Source organism: Ornithodoros turicata, chromosome 1 (genome assembly GCF_037126465.1).
Source record: "Ornithodoros turicata isolate Travis chromosome 1, ASM3712646v1, whole genome shotgun sequence".
NCBI lineage: Eukaryota > Metazoa > Arthropoda > Arachnida > Ixodida > Argasidae > Ornithodoros > Ornithodoros turicata.
The window spans coordinates 82052462-82078402 of NC_088201.1; the positions used below are offsets into that span (position 1 = coordinate 82052462).

Below are 25941 nucleotides of genomic sequence, written 5' to 3' on the forward strand. Positions count from 1 at the left end.
AACCAAGAAGATACTCTTTGAGGCGTATACGATGTTATTTTGGTGTGCCTACGCCTCTTCGAGTTCAGTACACTTTCGCTGCTCCAGCAGCTGTGAAATGTGATTGTCCGGTGCTCATACTGAAGTGCTGCATATCACGTTCTTTGATAGCGTCAGAGCCGTATTGAGGCTAACTTCTGTCTGAGGGCAGGAGGACCGTAAATCCCTTCACCTAGAAGTACTGTCTAAAGACTGCACAAAAGCTAGACAAATGTAGACGTAGAATTATGCGCTTATGCGAATATGTGCTCTTCGTCTTTCGCTACGCACGTGTGACTAGTAGTTTATTGTAGTGCATAAATGTTCTGCGCTTGAAAGCTCAACAGAAGAACTCTATGTGAGGCAAATGTGAAACGGCGAAAAGTTGTTTAGAAACTGAACGGAGAGCGAAAGCTCGGAAACTCGTTCTGGTTGTCGTCAAATCAGTGCTTGGTGTCTCTACTTTGAGTTTATTTGATTGGACTGGAACACATTCGTTTTCTCAAGTCTCTACATTTTTCGTTCCGTGCCAACTAATGCTACTGTGTTAGGGATAGCTACGGACAATCCAGTGATAATCATTGTCAGGGAGCCATTCGTTGTTTTTCTTCCAATTGCTCAGAATTTCCTTTAGATCTTTAGATGGCTCTTGGGAACATGACGATTATTGCCGGAATCATAGGGATACTATACAGGGTGTTCATAATTAAGCTTTCACTAGCACTTTATAAACAAAAGAAAACTGGTGCTACTTTTTCTGTTCCTTGAGTAAGAAACAGGTGCTACATAATTAGCAGCACCTGTTTCTTCCCAAGTAGCGTAAAGTTATCATCCGGTTTCCTGTCATCGCTGTGTTTGCGTAGCGCTCGTGAAACCTTAATTTTGAACACCCTGTATACACGACATTTTTATCACTACCTTCAAGCGATTGGTTATGGCAAAACCACAATATTGTTCTTGTAACACGCCATAGATAACATCATGCCGTGGTCAAGTCACTTTGCTTATAGTATTCGGTTCAAGCGCTTGTCGACGAACTCCCGTTATCGTAAAGCGCATAGCTGAACATATTTCTCCTTTAAAAATCATACGGTACCTCTTGCGCGACATGGTAGTTTATGCCTCCGAAGTATGAGTGCATCGCAGCAGCTGAGTGCGTCTTTATGCCAGTGTCGTTGTCGCATGTGCATGTTACCAGTACGAGGCCTCATTTGCAAATCTACGTCGTGTCATAGTGGTTAGGATTACCGCGTTCCACGCCGAGACTAGGAGGTGAAGCGGGTTCGAATCCCCGCACCGGCTGTGCTGTTCTCTGGGTTTTCAGGCAGACTTTCCAGAAAAATGTCGGCACATTTCCCCCTGAAGTCGGTCCAGGACGCATACTAACCCCCCTGTCCCCCACTCTTTCCTACTGTCCTCTCTGCATTTGTCCATGTCTGTACACCGCTCATAGCCACAATTGCTTCGCGGGGCTAACACGGAATTTCAAAAAATATACTTGCTGCAAGGCTATTGAATAAAAATAATTACCGAGGTTGACAGACGATACAAAGCGACGTACACGTTGCTCACAAGCGGTTTGACCGCTGACTGTAGGCGCTGCCATTTTGTTGCCAACATTTGTTGGGCGCTGCCAACATACACGCCCACGTGTATGTTGGTGTTTGCGATGACATGTGGCCAGGGTCTGTCTAGAGTGCGCTCAGGGCCGGGGCTAGGGGCGAGGCAAAGGCACATCGCGGGGCCTGTTTCACACGATTAAGTGCATACTTGATATTTAAAAAAAAGTACCGTATGTCCCTTGAATCAGACCAATATATGGTAGGGTTCCAAGTGTTGGGAATACTGGTTGCACATATATTTTTACCATCTACTCGTACAATGCACAACTAATGGACTTGAAAGTGCTGTCGCTTCCTACAACAACTTCGTAATAATATTACAGTCGTACAAGGTGTGTTAAGTTAGTTTATGCATCTCTTCGTCAGTATCTAGGGTACTGGGGAAACCTGTATATTCCAGCGGCGATTTAACGTCGTCGTATGCTCACCGGGAATATATGCATGGTTATTACCTGCAACCTGTCGTGTCGGCACGGGGGGGGGGGGGGGGTAATGGTTTTAGCAAAACTGTCGTTTGGCTATCAGCTAAATGCGCACCATATGTGGAAAGCCTTGAGTGTCGGGGACGTTAAAAAAAGAAGGGGGAAAACGCGGTTGAATTCCTTGACGACGGTTCGGTTTACAGGCATCCTTGAGAGCGGCTTCATAAAATAAGCAAAGGGACAACTTTAAAATGCAAATTAATGATCGCGATGCCAGAATCGCGGTTTCATTGTTATATAACGTACCACAGTTCTGCTTCATTTTCATGTTTTAGAATACTCGGATTTCTTACTTCGCGATTTTAAACAGTTACAGCAACGAATGTCATTGGAAGCACTCATAAGAAAGTTTTAGTACAGAGCAGCCAGGCGCACTGAGTCCACACAGGAGAGAGTCGTCGCCTCTGCGCATGCCGAAAAAGCTCACACCGTGCTTTAGGTTTTCTTGATGTCTTTCTCCTTTGTCTTGGTGTTAGCCGTTGGCCGCTCGAAGCGCGCGAAACATAGGGTGCTCCTCCGTGTTGGGATGAAGAAAACTGTGTCGTCTGCTACGATATCTGCCATTTTGAGATGACAACGACAATGGGGAAACTAGATGTCCCGACAAAAGTTTACGGAACAGCGAAGTGGCGCATATGGTCATCGGAAACATAACCTTGCAGCAAACGGGAGCACATAGAATTACAGACGGAGGTGACTCTCAGTAAGTGTGTCCACTCCCGCTCGCTGCTAGGTTGTCGCTCCGATCAAGAAACACGTCGGTCTGGTGTTCCGTAACCTTTTCCGGGATCTGTACCTCATAATTGTACGTCAAGTGGTATTACCTAGTATCATTGGTACTTTAAGACAATACAAAGTACCACATTGTAAATATGCTTAAAGTAACATACAAAGTGCTGGGCAAGGTACGTTGAAGTAGTCATCAAGTACATTGAAAATTTAGTTTGTATCATTTAGCGTTTCGCCGTTTGGTAGTTGCAAAAAGTGAGAAAGTAATTGCGCTGTGGTGTTTTAGCCAAGTTTGAGAAAGCATTTCTGGTAAGTGCTGGTCAAAGTCAACAGAGAGCAGTCCAAGTTGGGCATTCGAGTAGTCGATGGGAAAGTACTTGAAAGAGGTAATTTGAGTACAGTATAAACTGCGTAGTTTGTAAGGTACTTAAAGTGAAGTAAAAGTTCTCAGAAATCTACTTAATGTAGTATTTGATTACTTGTTACTTCAAGTACTCTCGATCAATGTACCACCGCACCAGTATAGCACCACGGGGTACCTAACGGGCACCATTTGTGCACTGTTCTTACGCTCTGCCCATGCGATCCTATAGAGTGAACTATTAATTTGACAAAATCACCAATATTAAGTACTTATCCAACGTCTTCCCAGGTAGCGTTTCGGCAGGCAGCCGTACGTCTCCCTTGATCTCACGCTATCTCTCTTGGTACTATCTCGCTTCTATGAGGCTGCCTTCGACTATCCATGACGAAGGCCATAACAACCATGAGCAGTCATCGCCATAGCATGTTTCCAACGTGTTTTACTACAAAGCGCTTGCTATTTGGAAAGCGTTTAAGTGCAGTGGGATAATTTAACTTACAATATCTGTATCTTGTTATTTTTCATTCGCAAAATAAAAGATAAAGAGATGCAAGTTTCTTTTTTTTTTTTCAACAGGTCAAAGAAACTCCCCTACATTTCATGCAATGAAAAATAAGGCTGTTTCCGATTCGAGGCCTAAAACAAAGATAGCGATAAAGTGGTCAAAGGAGAAGAGAAACATGACGATGATAGAATTATGATATTTACGTCTGAATATACATAAAACCTTTCAAAGATTGCAGCGAACATTATAGTTCTGCTGAACCCCGTTCGAATTTTACGAACCATTCGCATCCCATAATGTGAGCTCATGAGGTGTCGCTGTCTGGAGGCTAGGTTTCCTTGCAGCTGGATAAGAATTATACGGCGGTGCTTGTTTATAACACCCAGTGATACATCTTCCACTCTACATCAGAGTTCCTTCTGGACATGGTTCCGACTTTTCGGCGTTTTTATTTGGCGAAAATCACGGTGTGTTTGCGGGAGGTTTCATTTTATCAAAAATATTGAGCTTTCGGGGGTTTCAGTGCATGGAACACCCGGAGAAGCTCCGAATTTTCAAGAAGAAAAAACAAAAGTTGACGTTACACCTTACGGTTAAACCTTAAGAGGTAAACCTTGCCGAGTACTGCAAAATGATAGGACTCCGAGAGGTCAGAACCCTGCTTATGGAGCGCTGTACGTTTAACAATTATCACATTCCTCCCCCTATTGGTACCGCATTCTTGCGTAGATGTACTGTAGAAAACATTTTCTTCACCTGGAAACTATTTTCGCCCTCTTTGGCAGAATTATTTCGAAAAGTGAATTACGAGAGCTGAAATATGAAATTGGATGCACAATACTTCCCTCCACATTTTTGAGACCTCTCCATTTTTCTTAGATAAAAGACGAGTGGTAGTCAGCTCGTCGGTCGCAGGAGCTAACATCTCCACATTTTTCATTCTAGTACTTACGCTACCTTGCCTTACACCGTTTCACTTCAGAGGTCCATCAAGGATCCAGAGGCTGGGAGTGTGTCTGAATGCATTTCTAACTAGAACTGAATTAATTCAGCGCTTGCTCGTTATTACTGCTCTTCTATGAAAACGACTTCGGTCTGCGTTGTTAGGGACAACGATGGGGAGGGAGTGGGAGGGGGGGGGGTCGCGCCTTATTACCGTGCACGGAATCCCCGTCCTAAGGATCATTCTTCGCTTAGTATTGATACCGTAAACAACCTGAAAATTGACGTTTCTCTCTGTCTCCTTCCTCTACTCTAACAACGTACTAGCATACGATAGATTGAAAGCAGGTTCCGAAAGCTGGAGTGGCCTCTCCTTTACTCTCTCTCTCTTTTTCTCAAATAAACATACCTCACTCCTCCGGGCTCATCTCCGGTGCTTAAGCTCGAACGAGCTACATGCCACACTGTCCCTATTCGAGGGAACTTACATTCGCGATTATTCTGGGGCACGCAAGAAACAAAGACATATAGTTTCACGCAAAAGAAGAAAATGATACATTCATATACTTTTTTGTTACCTACAGTCTGATTGTTCAATATAGTTGAAATGTGTAAACTGAACACAGAATATAGCTATACCGATAAGCATGTATGCAACTACACCGTAGATACAATATTCCTCAGTGAGACGTCGTCGCCCGGTTACATAACTAAGACAAGAAATAATACAATGAGCACAACCGTAGCACCTAAGAAGTGACAAAATTCAAAATGAAGACGATTTTCCCACGCATTGCACACTTAGATACACACCCTATGTTTTATGGCCGACACAGAGGTGCCGGAATCGAGGTTAGGCCTGACTCGCAGTCGTATAAGCGCTTCGCCGGAACTCGTTGCGTGTCGATTATAGAAGTTCAACAGGAGGTGAGCATCTTAAAAGGAGACGACTGCCCTCGTTGCTACTTTGTGGCCTGGTTTCCGTGCGATCACCCACTGATACTTGTTATGACGACCATTGATGTAACCTTGTGGCAAAGGGCAGGACCAAACACGTGGGCTGATTATGTCATTTAGAAGTCGAAGCTCAACCTTTTCATCTTCTTTTTTTCCCTCTCGTCCAGTTGCTTGCTGTACGTTTTATTTGTTGTGCAAAGCGGAGTACAGAACGAGTTCACGTCTCTAGCCACTTTTGGTGTCTTTATGAACATGCTCCGCGTTCCGAGTCCACCACAGAAACAAGGCTCCCACCCAAGGGCTGCATCGTCTCGAAAGTGAATGTCGTAATCCTGTGCAGAATGTGGTTTGGTAGTACGGCCTTGTTCGCGCAATTTTTGTGAAGAAGCATCACGTATTCCTCAGGGTCACAAACATGAAAGAGTCCGTAGCCGAATAAGATAGGGCTACTGGCAGACTGGAGCAGAACAAGGCCATACAGCTGGTAATAACTACATCAACTTGTGGCATTCTTGTTACTTAATAAGTTTTTACTCTGTTAGCTCCAGTCTACCTAGTTGGCGGCGCTGTCGTAGCATCTGACGTCATTTGTTAGTGAGAGGTCTATTCTGAGCACTCTAAGGTCGAGATAGTTAGACGGTTGGAGGATGTAGCATGACACTGCACTAGCACTCATGTCGACGTAGATTGGTGCATTCGAAGAGGGAAACAGTGGCCGAATGATGTCCTCGCGCTAAGATCAAGATGATTTTAAGAAATCACAAGTTGTGGAACAGAAAGAAGGAAAAATACAGAATGATGGGTTCTTCACCTGCTTCTGAAATCGGTGCGCTTTACCACTGCTACATAGTAACCATAAATAACAAACCCGAAATAGAACCGGAGAACAAAAATGGGAGTTTCGTAGAAAATAAATCACCCTCTAGTGTTTACGTCAATTAGGATGCGCTTAGTGCACAGTGGACGGCACTGTACTTCGAATAGTATCAACATCACCAGCACAATTTCGCGGTTCAACAGAGCTTCTCCCACCAAATGGGTATAGTAACCAGGGAACAGAAGCCGGCAAGTGTGGTAGCTTATCAATGCCAGATTGTGCTGAATAAATGAAGAAAAAGGGACAGGATCCCGTTCAAGCACGTAGTCTTTGAAGATGATACGGACGTTGGGACATCTGTGTTCAAGGATTTCAATGTACTGCCGAAGTCCATGCAGCCTACCGTAGTAGACCTAAGGAAGCCCTGCAGTTCGATAGTTGTGGTTGATTATGTCAACCAAGAATTGTAATCTACGTCGGAATACTGAGCAAACAAGACTTCGTTGTGTGCTTTGAGTGTGTTGTAATGTGTGTGTCCTCTTTTTCCGTGTCCCTCGTCCCGGTGGTTCTTCAGTAAAGAACTATTATTCTGCGTGATGTAGACAACGTCCAACCATTTTGATCCCGCAAACACATTGCTTCCTTAAGGCATATACCCGCGGGAGTAGCCGTCTGCGCTACCCGAAGGCCCTTCTGGTGATGTCACAGAAGCTTCAGATTTCGTATGGGCTACGCGATTGTTACCCCGTTCGACAGTACAACATCATCATGTACAACAGCATGAGGTCACTGTCACTGTGATGATTTGAAGGCGCCGTTGAAATCATGGCCGCTACGTGCCATATCAATGTCGCTAGCCTTCGCCACCTGCTGAGTACCTTTAGAACTACAGGGGACACTACACTGTCATGGTGTGAACCAGCATGAATATCTGTCCCGAAGCTTCCGAAGCACCGTTAAGAACAAAACCAAAAAATAGCGACAATTTGAAAGTAGTGTCGGTCTCCAACACTATGTACCAGGTACCAACATCATCAGTACCACCTTAATTAGTCAGTGCAACATACCATGACTACCAGTGCGAGGCCACTATGAAGCTCTAGGGAACCGCTGTCACTGCCATTTCACAATATTGTCGGTAGCCAATTAGGTGTGCTTCGCGTTTTGGTGACTACAATTATCGTTATATCAACCACCAGAATAGAAGGCAAAATCGAGATTTGTGTCCAGAACTTACGTGTTGGGAACCTGTGAGACCTCAGACCATAAGGGGTGTTCAGAGAAGTTTTATTGGATATGGCATACACAAGGCGTCACAGCAACAATCGCAATAACAGCGCGTATTACCATCGAGCAGGATCCATCAAGTAACAATCTAAGAATAGCACTGTGATGTGTACATAATAAGATGTGTTCAAACAACATTTATTGACAACTTGTGAGGACAGTCAGGGATCAAATTGCATACTTAGACTGTCCCTCAAATATGAGGTGTGTATTGCCATGAAGTAGGAGAACTACACCTGAGTGCAGACAGAACTACCTACTGAGGAAGGCAAGGGGTGTTCAGCAAAATTTATTGACAAGTTACGTACGGCACCAGGCAAGTGGACCCAGCCCTTCCGGGCATCCCGACGACGTGTCCGCAGCGCTTGGTGTTTAAACGTTTGATCGAACTGTTCGCAGGATGGTGAACCGTACATCTCAGGAGGGGTGTTTTCTGTAATGTACCGCGATGTGCCCATCTCGTTTCATATAACTTCGACGCATAGGGTTTTTATCAACTCCCTTCTCTTCTCTGAAGCCGTGACCAAGGCCCATTTAGAGCCGCCATTGTGCTCACCTTATAATATCTTCTTATGAGCAGAACTAAGTGGTTTACTCATACCAATCATGAAAGATGGAGGAAGCTAACACTGTTTAAACCAGGCACTCCGCAGAGCTCCGTTGGATTTCGAAGGAACGCTGCAGGCAAAGCATATCCTATAAAGGCGTGTCGTAAAATCTGTCTTTCACCGCGGATAGGACACCCGAGAGAGGTTGGAGCATAAAAACGACGACGTCGTAGGCGGAACACATTCGCCAAAGCGGCACACGAAGAAATCTCGTCTGGTTATCTTGCGCCGTACCTGTTATCAGCTGCGGATCTACAGTACACAGGTCACTGTCTTTCGGGGACAGGTTGTTCGTCATCTATTTATTCTAACAGGTATCGCACCCTAACTTCTCCTACGTCTGTTCCCAGTGACTTGGTCTTCGTGTAAACGTATTGCACCACAGTAAGGGACAAAACGGTAGGAGGCCCACGGGGCCGTACGATCCAGCGGGGCACGCAAGTTTCGTAGCCGGCTCCCATCGAAAACTTTTGCCGGGGCTACTGTCATATGGTCATCGCTGACGACCGCTCTAAGCCCACTTCGCGTGGAGCGTAGACGCTACTGATGCTGTGCTTGGGATATTATATCCGCCTTGTTCACCGGAGAGCTGGATGGTAGCATTGATGCGCAGCAAGGCCTCACGAATATCGATACGTAGCCAAATAGAAGATTTCAGAAAATCCTAGTGCTCCTTGCGTATGCGTTGCATCCTGGGAGATTACTGGAATGAACAGTCATTCACGATTCCTTTTCACTGACCCTGACTCCACGTGGACAATCGGCCGAGAGAGAAGGAACCGAAACAGCTTGGAGACCTTCTCCTCTTTTGTTACCAGCAGGCTCCCATAGTTCAAAGCGGCGCTAAGCTTTCTTGGACTTTCTCATGTCGTCGTTACTGCTACCCTATCACGCTGCGGAACTGAGAAAATGGTCGCCGGGAACAACAGAATGGAGTAAAGATAGGGTATAGGGTCGATTGCTGCCTCTATTACGAAGTAAAGCTTTCAATCCTTTGTACAGCAGTCTTCTCTTTCGGACTTCTTCTAAGGCGTTAGCGAACACTTCTGGGAGAAGGCGAGTAGACCCGAATAAGACAAGAATCTTCACCCTTTTGACAACTTGATTGTCAAGGTAACCGACGGTAGAGTTCTTGTTTGCCACCAAAAGCGCGCAGTTGCTTCGATGCTCAGACGCTTTCCTTGAAAAGCTCTCTGGACCCCCTCGACGACTGTTATCGCTCAGCTAGTGCTCGGTACACCGTCTATAGCATCATCTGTAAAATCCAAAACTGCCATACAAGTCGGATCAGATGTCCTATTGATGTCCTACGTCCAAATTGTACTGATGATGTGGTAGATGAGTCACGAAAAGGTGAGCCAACCTTTCTTAGCCTTTAGCCGGAAGACGGTAAGGAGCAGCTTTTATTTAAAACGTTAACAAGAAGGCTTTCGTGCAGATCCTGCACTTCATCAGGCTATTACTGGTTACTCTATTACCCGATGCAGTGCAGGCTCTGCACGAAAGTCTTGTTTTAACGTTTTAAATAAAAGTTGCTCCGAAGCCTCACCCCATTATTGTTGTACTACATAGAATCGCGAATTTTGACATCGCCTTGTTATCTGTTCTGTTGTAACCTTAAGCCCACTAATTTACTGAATCCATCCGATATGGCAAACTGTTGTGATGACAGCGATGCGCAATCTCTTCACCATTCCTTTTATGCGCTACTGAAGAGTCAACAAGCAGAGCAGGTATAGAATGAGTCGAGTCCAAGATGACTGTAGAACACTGAAAACAATGACACGCTTCATCATTTCATTCTGTACCTGATGAAGGGTGGTCCGTCACACGAAAAGTAGACATTAGACTTAGAAAGCTTCAGTGTCATTGTTTTGAAGAGCCAACAAGTGTGGCCGATTCTGAAACTCCACCTGATTGCATTTGCACTTATGTGTAACACTGCATCATGTGCTTCCGAAGAGTGCCAACACTCTTGTGCTTCACATTTAACCCACCCAAAGTTTTCAGTAGATCCCCTCCCATGATTAGATAATATGCATTTTTAATGTGTTGCTAACATGTACAGGAACCAAAACTACTTTCTCAATTCAAAATTGTGGGTAGTTACTTGCTATTGCTGTCTTATTAGATGAGTCACCCAAAGCTGAGCTCATCGTCCTTAAAGGAGCATGGAAAGGACTTGGAGCATATTACTGCATCATATGAGCGTACTACCTTCAGGAACCGTTACACAAAATAATTCCTTTGGGAAGTGCGAATTTACTGAGAAATTGTTTGCAAGAGAGCGCTCAGCGGCGACGACCTCGTTCATCGGCTCCTCGCGTCTCGTGAGGTCAGGTAACAGAGGACTCTTCATTGGTCACCAAGAATCATCTGCTAGGAAGAGCGACCAGTCGAGACGAGAGAGGGGCGGCGCAAAACACGATTGCAAAATAAAGCAATACTGTAAATACTGTAAAAAAAGAAATCGCTCGCCTCAGTATGTTTGTTGGTGTTATTCTCCCCGAACCAAAAAGCGTTTCCTACCTTTTGAGTCATCTCATTCAAAGCTTGTTATGACGGCATTGCCTCCTTGTGTATTGAATTTGCGCAAATGAAAAGTTGCTCCCATTTAATTCAGTGGAGCTTCCAGCAGGTGATATCACGTCTTGAGGGTGCTGGGTTTCCAGAACTTGTGTTGATAGCGGTGGCCGAGACGAGGCTCAAACGTTTAACTAAGGGGTTAGGACAGGGTGTGGTACGTGATGGGTTGGATGCGAAGAGCGAAGCCATTCCTTATTACCATAAGCTTTCCCATGCCGTTAAGAAAGTGGCCAACAGGCATGGGGTGCAGGTTTTGTTTTGTGCTCCTTGTAAGTTGTCGGGGTTATGTGGCAAGGTCGCCAAAGACGCAGAAAGGAGCGGTACTTCTAACATCAAACACTCGGTTAGATTTATGAAATGTGTTTCTAATGCTGTCTACCATATACCATATACCCTTGCCATGTGGCAAGGTGTATATTGGTCAGACCAGACATAGTGTAAATGTACACTCTTAGAAAAAAAAGGGTGGAGCAACTACACCTATTGGGAGGCAATAGTTGTGTCGCATATGTTGTGCCTAAAAGGTTGCAAAGTTGTACCTGCTACCTCACTCTCAAAACAGAACTTCACCGCATAGCACGTTGTCCGCCAACCATTGCCACGAATGACAGGGTTATCGCTTCTGATTCGGTGAGCGAGGGTGGCGTACGCCTTTTTGTAGCAATTTGGATATATGATGATTTCTTTTACCACCCTTTTATACCCTTTATCAGACGCTATGTTGACCTACACTCTAAAAACAGAACTTCACCGCATAGCACGCTCTGCGCTAACCATTGCTAGGAATGATAGGGTTATCGCTTCTGATTTGAAGACACAGGGGGCGTACGCCTTTTTGTGTCAATTATCATATATCCAAATTGACAGAAAAAGGCGTACGCCCCATACTCTCTTTCCAGTCAGAAGAGATAACCCTATCATTCGTGGCAATGGTTGATGCAGAGCGTGCTATGCGGTGAAGTTCTGCTTTCAAAGTGTAGGTGGTAACTATAGAAGCTATTACCTTTTCACACCTCTTTTTCTTAGAGTGTAAGGCTTAACACCGACTGTTGGTGGAACGTAGAATCTACGTTGTCTAATGTTGACTAATGCTGAACAATCTTGAAGGTAGAACGATGACGCTGAACCAACGCTGTTTCAACTGTATCCTGTCAATGGTGGATTGTGAACGTAAAGCAAAACGTTGATTTTCCATAAGCCCTCAACTGTAGATATACGCAGCAAATATTTGCGTTCATTCTACATTGTACCTTCAACACATTATCAACCTTTATCACGAATGGAAAAGTCGTTGAGTCTTCAGTACGCACCCGATTGTTTCGCATTGTATTTTATTTCTACATTCTATTATGCCGTTTGCGTGAGTAAGGCCTGTGTGACGTGGTATTTATCTCACTCATGCTGCCATTATTAATAATATTTATTTATTTTATACCCTCATAGCCACAACCTTTTTAATCGTATTTCTAAACGATTCATCCCGAATCGCACGTATTCAGTAACAAAGAGAAAAAAAAACATGTTTTACCCTTTCCACGCCATTTACAATGATCGGTCACGGAGGTTGAGGGATATAACAATATATCAATTTCCCAACAAGCGCAAGCAGAGCGCAACCACGTCTACCTCATCGCCATCGACATTCTCCAACCGCCGTTTGAAATAGGCACAGGGGTGGCATTCAATGTTTTGCTTCGTAGACGAAAGCGTGCTGGGCGAACGCAATGCACCCTGGACAGGTCCTGGTCGCACGTCACAGCAAACGTCAATACACACGTGACCTTAAAGATGGCGGCGCCCGTGATCGGCGGCCAAACCGTTTGTAAACAATGCGGTTGTTGTTTATGCGCGACGTTTTGGACGTCTTCCGACCACCGTAATTATCTTCATGTGATAATCTAGCAGTAAAACGCGCAGTTTTGCACATAAGGCCTCGTACTGTTGATGACTTCCAAAGATGTGATGACGACCGCGCGTGAAGACTCACTGAGCCGATGGGATGTACTTAAACTAAGGAGAAATGGGCTACCATGTTGCGGGAGAAGCACGGCATAGGTTACGCTGGCAAAATAGGTTCATCTCTTGGCTTTATAACGACGAAAATATGTCGGTAAGCGGCAAAACGACATGTAAACAAACATGGCACATGGCCTCAAAATGACGTTTTCTATTACGTGCGACCAGGACAAGGTGGCGATTTTGCAAAGAGCAACTGCTTGAGGGTAGTTACAAAGATGGCGGATTTATGTCACCCCTGTGCAAATAGACCCCTTTCTGTTTACAAACATGTGGCGTCCCGAGAAGACCGGTTCGAGGTTATATTTTGCTCTGGTTGGCAAGAAGCGGGAAAAACGCGTCTGCTGATAGGCCGAAAAGGCTGATAAGGTTGATAGGTGCGCCCACCAGCAGGCTTTGCGCGGCGGCGAAACGTAATCGATGACGTAGGAGTGCAAGTGGTCTATAGGCGAGGCTGGCGAGTGGCGAGGCGCGTCCAGAGCGCCGTTGTCGTGGCGGTTTGGTAGGATGGACATTGCATTTTGTCACACCGTAAGGTCTTTGGAACTTCAGCATCAAGCGTATTTTGTACTGCAATCTCTGGAGCATCGAGGCAGTACTGGCCAATACGATCAACAACTACGTTGAGCGTAACAGCGAACGACGTAGTGTGCGAGAGGCAGCGTTCCTTTGTTCTCCGGCTTTCAAGTTTAACAGGTGAGTTTTCTTTCTCTCATTTAAGATTTATGCATTCTTGTTTTTTCAACGATCACATGCGGTAGAGGTGTGCAGCATAACGGCTTAGTGTCCGAAGTAAACAGCTTTGTGTCGTTTTCTGTACCTGCAGAATCTGGTTGCGTATCACTGACGAATTTATGCGAAGTGTGGTACTGTGTGTGATGTGCGTGTGTGATATGTAGTTTGGTGTATCCGAATGGCTTATTAAATATATGCTGATGAGATCCTACTGGGGTAACGTTTAATGCTGTCTGTGTTTAGTACGATATGGTTTCTGAAAATCCCTTCTCAGTGTCGACATCAGTTTGCAACGGAGATTTACTCCATCGTTGAAGTCGCACGTTCACACACTACGTAGCGCAATTAGATGTTACATGTTGCAAAATGCAGATATATTTGTTCACATCTCTTCGGTTCATGTACTATTTTATAGGTGCTTGTGATATCTTGAACTGAGAGTGACGAAAGCAACGGTGGCCTATTCTATGAGCAGTCTGCTAGTATAGATAAGAGTGGCTGCTAAGGAAAGGAGTTACCTTTTCACATCAGGCTGCGCTTTTCTCCAAGGTTCCTTGTTTTTTGTATGACAGCTAATCTGGCTGTTGAGTGAGCTAGTGTCGCATTTTGTAGTTTTCTATTAACTAATAGCTTCAGTTACAGTTGTCAGAAAGCTTGTACTGCGTCTGATTTTGTCACATGGCTGCCTGTTTTACAGTATCCACACACATCCATAGACAGCCTCACGCATGTGTAAAGGACCTGGTGTCTCTACAACAATGAAGAGCAGGGCATAAACCAGAAGACGAAGACATCGCTTCGGCCTGCCAGTGATTAGGCTGCTTCCGCATCACACCATCTATACTCCGAAAGAAGCTGCGGTAAGATACTGTCATGCATGTGTTCCCACTGGTTGTAGAGTGTCTGTTTTTCACGTCTATTTATGGCACGGTATCCCACTAGATGGAATGAACTATGTTATTGGTTATCTTTCAGGTATGACCGTTCCGAAGAGGCGTAGCAACCATCCATGTGATTATTATTATTATGACCATTATCAGTGATTATCTTTTTTCTACATATTTCACTAGCTGATTTGAGGTTTTAATAAACGAGCACATAAACGGTCATGCCCCTCAATATCTTATTGAATATTCACTATTACACATTTGTACTGTTGTATTTGGACAAAATTAGGTTTCGGGATACCTGCGCTTTTGCGCCAGCAGAAGTGGAGCTTTAAAGTAGCATAGTAGGAAGAGATAGCAATAGACAGCGTCGAATAAACAGTAATTCATAATATTTGATGATCGTTCTATCAATATAAAAAAAAACGTGAACGTAGAAATAACGTTACAAAATTAGAGTTGATTGTACGTGTTTTTGAGCGTACATTTTCTACGTAGAATCTACGTTACACGCTATCGCAGATTCTACGATGGTATTGTAGATTTGCAATGTTAGTTCGACGTTGATTCCACATTTCGTGGTTGACTGGGATAACATGAATATTCTATCAGGTCTGTCGGCACTGCTAACTTGTCTATCCAGAAAACGCACAAGGTTGCGAGTTTTTGTAATTCGTTCTGCATAAGAACTTTCGGGGAAGAGGACGTCCGTCACTATGCCAGGCCTGGAGTGGGAAAGGTGAGTTTGCCGCATAGTATGGTATGCGCGACATTCTGTTCTCTTACAAATGAACTTCACCGTATAGCATGCAACCATCATCTGCCATGATTTGTTGAAAACGGGAGGCGTACGCCTTTTTACGACAATTATGAACCGCATAAGTGCCACAAAAAAGGCGTACATCTCCCGTTTTCCACAAATCATGGCAGCTAAGAATATCATTCGAGATTATGGTTGGCTAGGAGCGTGCTATGCGGTGAAGTTCATTTTTCAGAGTGTAGTGCTGGCCCCTGAGATGTGTTATCAGGTGTTTTCATGTGGGATTTTCACATGCCTCTTTTTATCTTTGACGTGGCTGTGCCGTACACCGCGCAGGCATGGTTCTTTGGGTGGTTTTCTGTTTTCTGCTCATTAAACTTGTTGGTGGCCCAGCGTGCGTTTGTCTCCCTCTATTCGTTCGTCTGCGTCCTCGTACTGCCAACTCTAGGATGCGACAAACGAAAGCTTGCCCACATCACAATTCAAAAATAGTACTGCTCCCGCCCTAAAAACTAAGAGCAGTTGACTGATTTATTGATATTGTTGACTGATTAGATGAGTCACAAAATTAGTGAGCCCATCTTCCTTATCGTTTTATCGCTTAATATTCTTTAGAAAAAATCTTCCCGGAAACAACACAATATTGCGAGTGGAAAAGAACACACTGCGTAAACCCTCTAACTTGCTGAAACATGTGATGTAACGACTTTGAAGCCTGTTTCGCGAATCAATATTAGCGGTGTGCACTGTTGTAATCGTCAATCCATGACCAACTCCACTAGAGGTGCTGTAGGAGCACTACAATATTTCGTCGTTACATACAGGGTGTTTCACCTAACGTGATAAAAAAAATCTAATTGGCGACGTACTCGCCGGAGGGTTGTGGGACTTTCGGCAGTTACCTTCTGGAAACTTTTGTCACCATTCAGGAAGGCTTTGGACAATTTTTAATTGCGGGAAATTTATTTTTCTCAATTCAACATTGAAAATTGCCAAGCGAACCTAAGTTTTTTTTAACAGAAATATGTGTATTTGTAACATAAAAGGAAAAAAAAAAACAAATGAAGGCGGGGACACCTCCTCCTCGAGACCCACATTTCGCGCGCGCTTCTTTACGAAAATCAAGCAGGCAGGGCTAAAGCGTAATTTTTACTAATTTTTTCGACTATTTCCGTTGCGATACTGTGCATAGTTTTTGTTGGGTGTACGGTTTTCCGTGGAGGACTTCAGATTGCTGTAAGAGAAAAGTGAAGTTCACTTGGCAATTCCCAAAGTTCAATTGACAAAAATAAATTTCCCGGAATTAGAAATTGTACAAATCCTTCCTGAATGGTGGCAAAAGTTTCCAAAAGGTAATTACCGAAAGCCCCACAATCCTCCAGCGAGTACGTCGCCAGTTAGAATTTTCTTTATCACTATAGGTGAAACACCATGTATAGCCTTGACAATAATTCCTGCCAGGTGTTAGTACTCGTATAACCGTGACAATGCCCACTCGTGTGTGGCCAGCAACGGTGAGCTATTTCTGCCCCCCCCCCCCCCCCCCCCGTAGGATATGGCATTTGGTTACACGGAAGTGTCTTTGAAACATCAGCATCATGCGTATTTTGTACTGGAGCATCGAGTGAGTACAAATCAGTCAGTAATCTCTGGAGCATCGAGGCAGTGCTGCCCAATACGGTGAACAACTACGTTGAGCATAACAGCGAGTGCCGTGGTGTCCGAGAGGTAGCGTTCCTTTGCTCTCCGGCATTCGAGTTGAGGAGAGTTTTCGTTCTTTCTTTTGCCTCACTTAAGATTTGTGCATTGTCAGACAGTCACATGTGGTAGAGGTGTGGAGCAATAACAGCTTAATAGTATCCGAGGTAAAGAGCTATCGTTTTCTTTACATGCAGAGTCTGTGCGTATCACAGACGAATTCCTGCGAAATGTGGGACTCTGTGTGATGTGTGTGTGTGTGTGATATGTACTTTGGCGTACGTTCAAACAGTACGTAGCACAGTTATTTCAGATGTTGCATACTGCAAAATGCAGGTATATTTCTTCATATCTCTTTGATTCAGGTACTATTTTATAGGTTCTTGGGATATCTTGCCTTGGGGGTGATGAAAGCAACGGTGGCCAATTCTGTGAACTATGAGCAGCCTAGTAGATAAGCTTGGCTCAGCCACAGTTGCCTTTGATATAAAGGAAAGCAGTTACCGTTTCACATCTGACTGCGCTGTTCTCCAAAGTTCGTTGTTTTTGTATGACCGCTAATCTTGCTGTAGAGTGAGCTGGTTGCGCTTTTTGCATTGTTTATTAACATATAGCTTCAGTAACAGTCGTCAGAAAGCTTGAAATACGTGTGTTTTTGTCTCATGGACGACTCTAGATGGATACAACATGACTGTTTTACAGTATCCACACCCACCCATTGCCAGCCTCACGCATGTGTAAAGTACCTGGTGTCCCTACAACAATGAAGGGCAAGGCATAGACCAGAAGACGTCGCTTTGGTCTGCCAGCGATTAGACCGCTTCCCCATCTAACCACCTATACTCCGAAAGAAGCTCCGGTAAGTCACTGTCAGGCTTTGTTCCCACTTGTTGCACAGTGTCTGTTCTGTCTGTTCTACGCCTATTTATGGCAGTGTTTGAGTTGCTATCCCAATAGATGGAATGAACTATCCCAAGCAGCACAACATCTTGACCCAATATTGGTAATGCCGGGTCAATATTGGACCAAGATCGGACCAAGATTGGGCCAATATTGCCAATAGCTGTCCAGTATTGGGCCAATATGTTGTGCTGCTTGGGATGTTATTGGGTATCTTTCAGGGATGACCGTTCCGAAGAGGTGTAGCAATCATGTAATTATTATTATTATGACCATTATCAATGATGATCTTTTATGTACACGTTTCACTAATTGATTTAAGATTTTAATAAACGTGCACCTAAAGGACGTGCCCCTCATTGTCTTCTTGAATATTCACTATTACACATTTGTATTTGAACATATTTAGGTTTCAGGATACCTGCGCTTTTGCGCCAGTAGAAGTGGAACTTTAACGTAACATAGTACGAAGAGGTAGCAATAGACAACGTAGAGTAAACAGTAATTCACAACATTTGATGAATAATGAGAGGATTTGATGGATGATGGATTTGATGAATGTTTTATCAACGTAGAAAAAACAAGCGTCAACGTAGAAATAGCGTTATAAAATTATGTTGGTTCTATGTGTTTTTGAGAGGACATTTTCTACGTAGAATCTACGTTGCACGCTATCGCAGATTCTACGATGGTATTGGTGGTTTGCAATCTTATTTCAACGTTGATTCTACATTTCGTGCTTGACTGTGAATATAGTTGCGACAGTGGAGCCGTAAAACAAAAACAACTGATGGTGATTGGGGTGCGCTGTGGCAATACTTTACCCCAGTGCTCGCGGTAATCTGCTGAAAAGATAATGATGAGCCCTACAGTGAGGACCGAAGTCATACATTATCCGAAAAGATTAGTAGCGCTTTTAGGGCGAAGTGTTGGTGAGCAAGATTCCACCGTGAACCACATAATTTTGTCATAGTCAGAGGGCGAGTCTTGCTGATTTAAAGGCACGGTAAGTGCTGACAGGTTAGTAGTATGGGCAGTGGAGAGGGATGTGTTCGACATTTGCCAAGTCACCACAGTGACGACATCTTGGGGAATCAACTTGTTCTAAGCGGTAACGCTTCTGAGCAGCAAAAGCGATATTGAGTCGTTCAGGGATTTCCCTACACCCCCACACCAGGGTGTTGTACACTTTCCCTGCTTTCTTACAACCTCCCCCCCCCCCTGAAATTTCTGAGATTAGCCAGTACAGCTCGGCGAACAATGCATATACCCATAAACATGTGTTAATCAACATTTACGAAGCTTGGTACCCCCCAGTCAGGAGTGTGGACGAAGGGCTCCAGCAACGAGATAGTCATGTGACCAAGGGAAGAAAAGGGCTCACGAGCCGCAACGACGGCAGTGTGGTGCGTGGCACCAAGGCACAAGGAGCTCGAGACATCGGACCTTCGGACGATTCAAAGGTTAGTTGTGGCTGGAATGAACCTGTATTCTTGACTCCCCCAGAGATCAATTTCTGGACAAACTACTGGAGTCGTGTGCGATGCATTAATGCAGCACGGCGACGAGAGGTATATCGTGGCATAGGTGAGGTATGTGATAGCCATATGTGTTGATATGCAAACAATTCCACCCTACACACCGGCTTCGGTGGTTCAGTCGGTAGCGTGTTCGCCCTTCTGATCCTGAGATCGCGGGTTCGAACCCGGCCGAGGGCGCCAGCAACTTGGTGGCAGGGTACAAGTTGCTTAGATACGCCGTCTTCCGCGAGGGACGTTAAATACGGGGTGCCGTGTGATGAGCATTCATCGCACGTTAAAGAACCCTCAGGTGGGCAAAAGCAATTCACAGACCGACCGCTGTGGCGTCGCTGATGATCTCAGTTGTCTCGCGATGTAAACCCCCAATTATCATTATCATTTATTACCACCCTATAGAATAACTTTTTGTGGCTGAACACTGATAGCTGCAATGAGCCGTATGCTCTTGAGTTGTATGATCCCAAGGAAACCGACACTTTTCAGTTATTTGTTGAAACAGAATGTAGTAGCCTTGTTGCACTAGACGCAGCACGACAAATATAGGGGACTTTAAGATTTGTCGTTACCAATGATCTCTGTAAATGAAATCTGTGATTGTTATCACGTCTCCAGTGCACGTATAGTACTGGGCGCTATTTCGACGTTTCTGATGGAAAGCTAACCAATGTCAGTATCCCTCGGCAGGGGAGGTGTCGAAACTAACCTAACCTAGTAGATCGGACCTACAGCATAGGTAAATTTGTTTCAACAAAGCAAGCACTGTAGACGTGTCCTAAGACGAGTAGTCTGTCAGACCAAGCAAAGTATCAAAATCCTATACCTGGAATAACGTAGTCGAAGGGAAACACAATCTGTTTCAGTTTAATTCAGGGTATAATTTGCTAAAAGAAAATCAAATTGGAATCGACTCTATGATGAGAAAAATACGGCATTCTAGCTGTGCGTACAATGTTAGGTTTGAAGAATACCAGCACACCCATATTGTTTTTAAATGCAATTCAACCCTACCAGCGTAAAGTAAGGAGCGTACTGCCGTACTTACTTTGTCCTAAACTATACTTACCGTCGACTTCTTGACATTGTTTTTTATCTTACCAACACACAGACATCGCGTCTAGGACGCTTGGTACTTGTGTGCATAGTTGTTGTGCTACAGTGAACTGCTTCCTTAGTGTTTGTCGACGGGAAGTGCAGAAATAGCGTTGGATGCATACGCCCACGGGAGACATGGAAATAGAGGTAGCCTTTCTGCAGTACACCAGCGTCAAAGGTTGAGGCACAACGTGTTGTACAGAGCCTCTGCAAGTACTGTACGTCGCCACAAATCCTGCAACCCGCCACCTGACTCCACAACGGTGGTACGCAAGGCCCTTACTTTTTTCGATCAGAGCAATAGCGTAGCGTCCTTTAATGCACATGATGGAACGGAGCAAGAAACACGCTCTGGCATCATCATCAGCGCATTCAAATTATAAAACAGAAAACCACAACGAAACAACATAACAGAAATGTTGTGTATGTCCGCCTACACCCACCCTCAAGGGCAAAATCGTCCCACAGGAACCCATAGCAATCTATTTATGCAAATCATTCAATCACCGATCCTTCTTTTTCAATCTTGTTCGTTCCTTGACACCTTCCATAAGTGGAACAAGATGCGTATCTTCAGGAATCTAGCTGCGCAAAAGTATTCGCAGCTCATCTGCCACCACACTCATGCAGCTTAGAGCTGTCCCGGAATTACAGCGCCGACTTTGAGAGAAAAAAAAAGGGTCAAGAACACGATCGGAGCCGCCGTCAAAAACGTTATGGCACGGGCGCATGTTCCGCGTGATGAACAGCAGTTTCCTAGAACCAGGTGGGCAATTAATTACCGACGCCCTCTCTCGAAGGGCGTCCGACTCGTGGTGTAGGAGCATCTGCTGTGGTCGTGTACGCTGCGCATAATATTGTCAGTAGCCTAATGGTAGCCAGTTTTATCCCGCAGGGCACATGCAGATGGGCTGAGATTAATGGAGATTATCTGGGGTGCTCCCGTGCGCTCATTGAACTGTGCTGTGGGGATGACATCACGCACTGCCGTTGAAGGGGTACGAGAGAAGTACATTTGAGTTTTTTTTTTTTTTTCCATGTTGCTGTCCCTGTCAATTTGTTCGCAAAACAAGCTCCTGAGCTGACGTTCTCACATCCTTCGGTGGTGTGCTTTTTTTTTCTCTACAGCACGCAAGTAACGGTTAAGCTCAGAGTTCTTTTCCTTCCTTCTTTGTCCCTGTATCCTTTTGTGCGGTGTTCGGCTTTGCCATCTCGCTTTGTGAGGCCATTTGCACTGTGGCACGTGCTGTCGTTCACGACCAGTTATTATAGTAATCCTTGTGAGAGAAAGAGACGCATGCATTTCCGATAGGGAATTCATACAGGCGAGTGGCACGATTGTCCATGTAGGGTATCCCTGCCTGTTAGCTCTCCGGTTTACTCAATCATAAAGAGAACGCCGAAGATGGAAACGACACCCAGATAGTAATTGTTGTTTGTGTTCGAACCTTCTGAGTGGTATTCTGAGTCTTAAGGTGTGGACAGGAAGAAGGTGTTCTTGTGACGTACACTCTAAGAGAAATAGCGGTTGACTGGGAAGTAATTACGGCTTCTAGTCCCTAGGATTACAAGTACTCTCCATTTTAGTCCTTAAAATCCTCCTTAAAATTCACTCCCCAACACTGGGAACAGTTCCCAAACTTCGCGAACATTTCCCTGAATGAAACGCCTACGAAATATACATATGTGCTCTCCGACATTTCAGTGGCACAACGCGAGCAATTTAGTTTTGTAAGAAGCCCTGCGTAATAAAAAGTAATTATTGCTTTTTTGTTGACAAATTCAGTCCTATGCATGCCAGAAGATTTTATAACTTGGCACATCAGTTCAATTCAAAGTACTTTCGTTAATGCACGCATAGTATGTGGACAGGACTGTAAGGACAAGCGCGGTTGCAATCAGGTGGCAAAGCAGAGGCACAAACGCACACACACAAATCCTCAGACACAGACACGGCACAGTTATTTAACATGGGTCCCAGAACATACATCCCCAAAAGCATGCGGGGGGGGGGGGGGGGGAAGCGTTACTGATGACATTATTCGTGTGTGTGTGTTTGTGGCCGTTGCCTCTGGTTTTCAACGTGCTTCTCTCGTGCAATGGACTCCCCACTTTGTGACATTCATTTAGTCCCATGCGTTTGACCCCAAAAGGTGCTAGTTGTTGAGGGAGTGCATCTAGTTCCAAAAGTGACGAAGACTAGCCATTTCTTGTCGCAGAGTGTACAGGTGCACTCTAAGAAAAATTTCCGCAATTCTACTGCATAAGTGACTGGCTAACTCCGTTGCCGGCATATATGCGGTAACCTATATGCTGCACAAAATCCGTGTGGAGTGCACACTGCACAGTTCCGGGCTGGGCTTTCGCCGTTTAGTATCCCGTTAATGTAAGTGTCATTCTGATTGCTTTTGGGAGCTGCGCAGTGTGCACTCCCAACGATTTTTTTGCCGTAACTAGCTCACGGCACGTGTGCCGGCAACAGAGTTTGCAGTCACGTGTGAGTAAAATTACGGATTCTTTTTTTTTTTTTTTTTTCAGTGCATGAGAAATCGAAAAGCTGCAATAGTTTATGTCACCCATAATTTCTCTGATGTTTTGCAACCGCTTGCTGAGCAGCAAAAAAAAAAAAAAAAAATGAAGAAGGAAAGAAATAATAAAGAACCGTAATGCTGTCAGCTTCAGGTTATCACTTACTTTGTGCTCTTTTGCTGCCTCACACTCACCTTTCTCAACAAAGTGTGCCGTCTTTCTTGATGACTTTTGCGTGTGTTCTTTCGTGTTAGAATAGTGCCGTCATTGTGGCACTGGAATGATAAAACAATAAATGAAACAAACTTGCAGAATGATAAATTAAAAGAAATTTAGCTCCAGCTTGAACGGAAATCTCTGGAAAACGAACGGAAAAAATCACGAACTGTGTATCAATGGCTAAAGCGTCTGCAATAAAGATGTACCAGTGAAGCGGACGGTACTATCAAACGATAACGGGGCACGCTAGTCTATCGTTATTATAATAGCTCAGTGGAGTACGCAGAGAGTTTCAAACCCCTTACCCCACTCCAAAATTTGGCGGTGCATTTGGAAGAGAGTAACGGGAGCGAAATCCTCCCTTTAACAAAGCTTCTTGACATTATAAATCGTTATTTAACTCGTTATTTAAGTTATCATTACGCTGTTTTCTGTCATTTGCGGGTGATTTTATACTTTCAACATAAAAACAGCATACAAACAAGCAAGCTGGTATAGATTCGAATAAGGCAAATATTCGTCATTTGAGTTTGAGTAAGAGAGACACATATAACAGATAATTTAGTGACTCTACACAGGATAAAACTCACAATACTGTCTTCTTTTTACATGATACTTTGTTACCTAAAGCGTCAGTTGCCTTTGGTTCAAAGTCACCTGCTTGTAGGACAGTAAACTAGATCATTGTATCGACGTCATGCTTCAGCAGATATGATGATAACCAGCATCTCAATGACCGTGTTATTGGTACCATGACATGTTATGTACCGCGACCGAGGCAATGGTGATGACTAGAGCGCGGATTTTCGTGCAAATGCGTGTTTCTTTTTCTCTCTCTCCCCCCATATGGTTTCGTATCTGGACGATGAAATAATACTTTTGGTCTTGGTGTGGGACCGACCAGAACTCTTCTATAGTGCATATAAATGCATGTTTTGCACGTTGTGGCATATTTGGCATGAAAGTGCGCGAAAAGTGCATATTTTGCCATATTTTCGGGTGCAAGAGCTTACTTCTCCTTTTCTCGTGGGTGGTTTCGTTGGATTCGGAACGACGTTGGGACGTCTTTCGCGAAAATTCTGGTCGGAATCGAATATTTTCCATGTTTCGGTGGGGGAGGATCGGTGTTCAACCAATACCCTGGCTGCTCCACCTTCACTGCGTGCATGGCGGATGAGCCGTACTTTATCTTCGCCACATTACCGTTACGAAGACCGGCGGCGTTCGCATTTTGATCGGCATGATGCAGTGCCGAACGCAAAGCCATGACAAAACAAGCCTGAGTATGGGCTACACGAAAAACACGAATATACCTGTATGTTCATGTTTTTCATGTTGCCCATGCTCAGGCTTGTTTCGTGATGGGTTTCATCCACCAGCTAGCTTGCGTTTATGCTATTTTAGCAATCACGAACGCAAGGCCTTTAGCTCCGTGATTTATACATGTGGCGCAAATATTCTTTGTTGTGTGCTGCACGATGAAGCGGCTTTATTTTACCGTGTTATCCCTAATCGAACACTCACATTATTTAAATTAGGCATTTGGTGTATTGCTTTTGTACCAAGAACAATGAAAAACATTGCATATACTGCGGATTTTTACTGCATATTTCGAAGATTTTCACTGTATAGTTGCACCCATATTTTGGGAGTTTTTAGTGTATCGTTATCCGCGCTCTGGTGTTGACAATAGCTCATAGGTAATCATGCCTGTCTAAGGTTTGTCTTTTAGAATAAAACGCGTCTTTTGTTCGGAAAGTGCTGATACCATTATTTCAGTGGAGATCAAACATCGCGTATGCAACGACAAACAAACACGTATGCAATATAATATCAACCAAATGTAGTAAACAGTCCCACACTCTATGGACACACCCACACACTATTGACAAAAGAAGAAAAAAATGGATGAGTTTCGCAAAGTTGCAGGTAAATGTCGCGAATGGTGAGTCTTTCTTAAGCTCCGGAATAACTTTTGGTGTGTTGGCGTAGACAGGATAATTCTCCAGAGAGAGAAAAAAAAAAAAAAAGCAAGTCGCACGCTCTCAGAACAAACAGTCTCGGTAACAATGCTGGTCTGGTAGCAAACAGCTCGGAAATAGCACTCCGCCACCACCACCACCACTACCAGTTCTGGCCACCTGGCCAAAGAGGGAAGGGGAGAAATGGGTGAAACGCTCCTGATTGGGCAAAAGTGGAACACGTGTGTCACCAGAGCATCTCGTTCTCTGACAAATAAGGAACTACAGTTGCTTTCTGCTCAAAAAGAAAACTTGTCTTGCGAATAAATCTGTTGGGTATTCCACATGAAGCGATCCAATCGCGTGGCTTGACCACCACGGATCTTGTTATTTTCTTTGATTTTGTTATTTTTTTGTGGTTGACACCCAAGAGAAACCAACGCTCACAAAATATTTTAGCCGAATCCCGAGGGATTTTTACGTTAGGTGGTACTAAACATCTGTTGTTCACTTAAAAGCGAGGTGCCTTCGAAGTCTTCTCCTCGGAAAACGGCTAAAGATATTTTATGTCTGTATACGTCAGAGTGGTCGTAAAGGATTGTCCTTTCATTCTGTATAAAGAAACTCTCAAGCTGGTGCGTCTGTCGTACCGTACTATGAACATAGAAATTCACGTTTTCGCTGTA

The 25941-nt window shown here is 44.3% G+C and overlaps 1 protein-coding gene across 2 annotated transcripts in view; it reads right to left on the reverse strand.

Moving 5' to 3' along the window:
- The window catches only part of LOC135378435 (uncharacterized), a 662816-nt gene that overhangs the window by 534384 nt on the left and 102491 nt on the right, over positions 1-25941 (reverse strand). Inside the window, exon 3 of one of the 2 annotated variants that reach the window (XM_064611464.1) lies at positions 23270-23350. The exons of the other annotated variant lie outside the window; for it this stretch is intronic. Within the exon in view, the coding sequence (XP_064467534.1) occupies positions 23270-23350 (81 nt within the window). The remainder of the gene's footprint in view (positions 1-23269; positions 23351-25941) is intronic. 2 annotated transcript variants of the gene reach the window in all.